The 2,216-nt window shown below is 37.5% G+C and overlaps 1 protein-coding gene across 1 annotated transcript; it reads left to right on the plus strand.

Moving 5' to 3' along the window:
* Positions 1 to 1,421: 1,421 nt before the first annotated feature.
* Positions 1,422 to 1,751, plus strand: SARC_10461 (hypothetical protein; the record flags this gene model as incomplete). The annotated part of the gene is made up of 1 exon (XM_014295495.1): positions 1,422 to 1,751. The coding sequence occupies one exon, from the start codon at positions 1,422 to 1,424 to the stop codon at positions 1,749 to 1,751; it is 330 nt and encodes a 109-aa protein (XP_014150970.1).
* Positions 1,752 to 2,216: the final 465 nt, after the last annotated feature.

The following is a 2,216-nucleotide window of genomic DNA, read 5'->3' on the forward strand; positions in this document are numbered from 1 at the left end:
CCACGTTTGAGATTATTTTAGTTTGAAAAAATGTGCGGTTACGTTCGAAGAAGAGGTCCTGCTTGTGGGGCTATTGTGGGTATGTCGCGTACTATTAAAGTCCAAAGTTTACCAGCCCATGTATTAGTGGTGCACTTGATCATGTCAAAAAGAACAGTATTTTCTTGTGGTGTGCGTGTCTGCGTGTGCTGTATATACGTAGTGCATATGGTTTCTACAAGTCGTGAACTCGTAATACACCATGTGATTGATATGTACAAATTTTAAAATAATAAAAGGACTGGTAATATAAAATTATGGACATTCATCTAGAGTTAAAATAAAAGAATGGCAACGGAGGTGCCATATTCTCTATATAGTAAACATGTATTCTCCATAACACCAGCATCCCATTCTAGATATAGTGGAATATCATATGGTTATTTATGAGTGAGGGCTGCGACCTGTGGTCTGTGGACCTGCGGCACTGGCAGTGACTGGGAGAATACATTTTCATCCAGCGCCGCATAATATAAAATACAATTTCTAGTAGTACAGTGGGCAGTGGCAGAGTCAGAGTCAGATGAGCATGATTTGGCCATATATATTTATGTAATTTATATTTTAGAGCCTTCTTCTGAAAAAAACATAAGATGTAATCATACATAAAATAGCGAATCAGAAAATTAATATTTACATCGTATGATGTAAATACATATATTTTTAAATACATAACTTCCTATATTATTTGCTTTCTTTTTTTTGTAGTAAAAATAGCCACAAAAATAGCCCCCTGTAAAAAAGAAGCAAGGAGTTTAAGGTATGTACATAGGCGAAAACCCTGAAACCCCCCTGAAAACTCCGAATACTTAGAAAACCCTGAAACCCAACCATAAATACGTACATATGTATTTATGTATAAATATAGTACCTATGTGGAATAAAAGTCCGACGTCCGTGATTTTGCTGAAAAGTCTCGTCGTCCTTTGGTTCGCCTGTGCCTTCGGGTCAAACAGCGAGAACACGCGAGACGAACAGCACCAGTGGTGACGTGAGTCTCCACTGGCCCGCAGAGTTTATTTCTGTTTTTTCTAAAAATTAAAAACTAGATTCCAGGGGTCTTGTCTTCCTTGTTTCTTCTTTCTGGGGCTTCTGGGGGTTGTATCTGAAAAGTGATGTCTCACACTGACCCTTGTAGTCCTTATATATTCGGCCGGGATCTCATTTTTGGTTTTTGGTCCGGCTTGTAGGACTGAGTCTTGTGTTCGGATTATTTCTGAAAACAAATACCAGAAGACTTGTCCGGCACTTTTAGTTATTAAAAACATTCTGTTTTTTCATTGTATAAAATATGAAGTGATATTTCTCGTCATATAGATAGGATTCTATTCTTGCGATTAAAAGCTCAAAGTGACAGTGAATTAAGAGCTTCCAAAAGCAACATGCAGAAGCACATAGCTGTAATAGGAGCTGGTATAGGTGGCCTGTCACTGGCCAAGGCACTTGAGCTTCGACATATACCTTTCACGGTATTTGAGAAGGTGCCTGTATCAAAAGGATTGGGTATGGGTATACAGTTAAGTCCTAATGTGGTGCGAGTGCTGCACAGTTTGGGGTTAAACAAGGAGATCGAGAATATCTCACACCGATGTCACGGAGTGGAAGTGCGATCATTCAAAGACGACAAGAAACTGGTGGGGTGGCGGATTGCTTATGATACACCCTACTATCAGTGCAGGTATGTGATATTTTATATATTATGGTTTATCTGAAAGCTTATGATTCATCGTACTAAAATTGTACATCTACTTTGTACTTTCGAGAACACCAAAAGTTTCACCTTGCTATCAGTGCATTTATAGATATGATTTCCACTTTGTACCCTGTATTGTGCTTATCATACACTATACTGAGCATGAGTACTTGATACTATGTTGAAATTGTTCTCAGTATGACTACAAATGATAATCTACTATCAAAAGCACGATTTGATAAAGTATCTGTTTTGTGGTTGGAATCGTAGATTGTTACAAATTCTATTACCCGTACAGTCATACAATAGTGCATGCATATTGTTTTTTTTGGTTATTAGTGACAGATTCTATCAGAGCAGGTATACGATGAAGATCCAATGTATGCGTTGTATGGCGGCAAATACTGCACATTCCTCAGTACAAGTTTGTCATGTTCTATATATATATATATGTGTGTGTGTGTATACAAATATATATAAACAA

Source organism: Sphaeroforma arctica (assembly GCF_001186125.1).
Source record: "Sphaeroforma arctica JP610 unplaced genomic scaffold supercont1.1259, whole genome shotgun sequence".
In the NCBI taxonomy this organism is placed as follows: Eukaryota; class Ichthyosporea; order Ichthyophonida; genus Sphaeroforma; species Sphaeroforma arctica.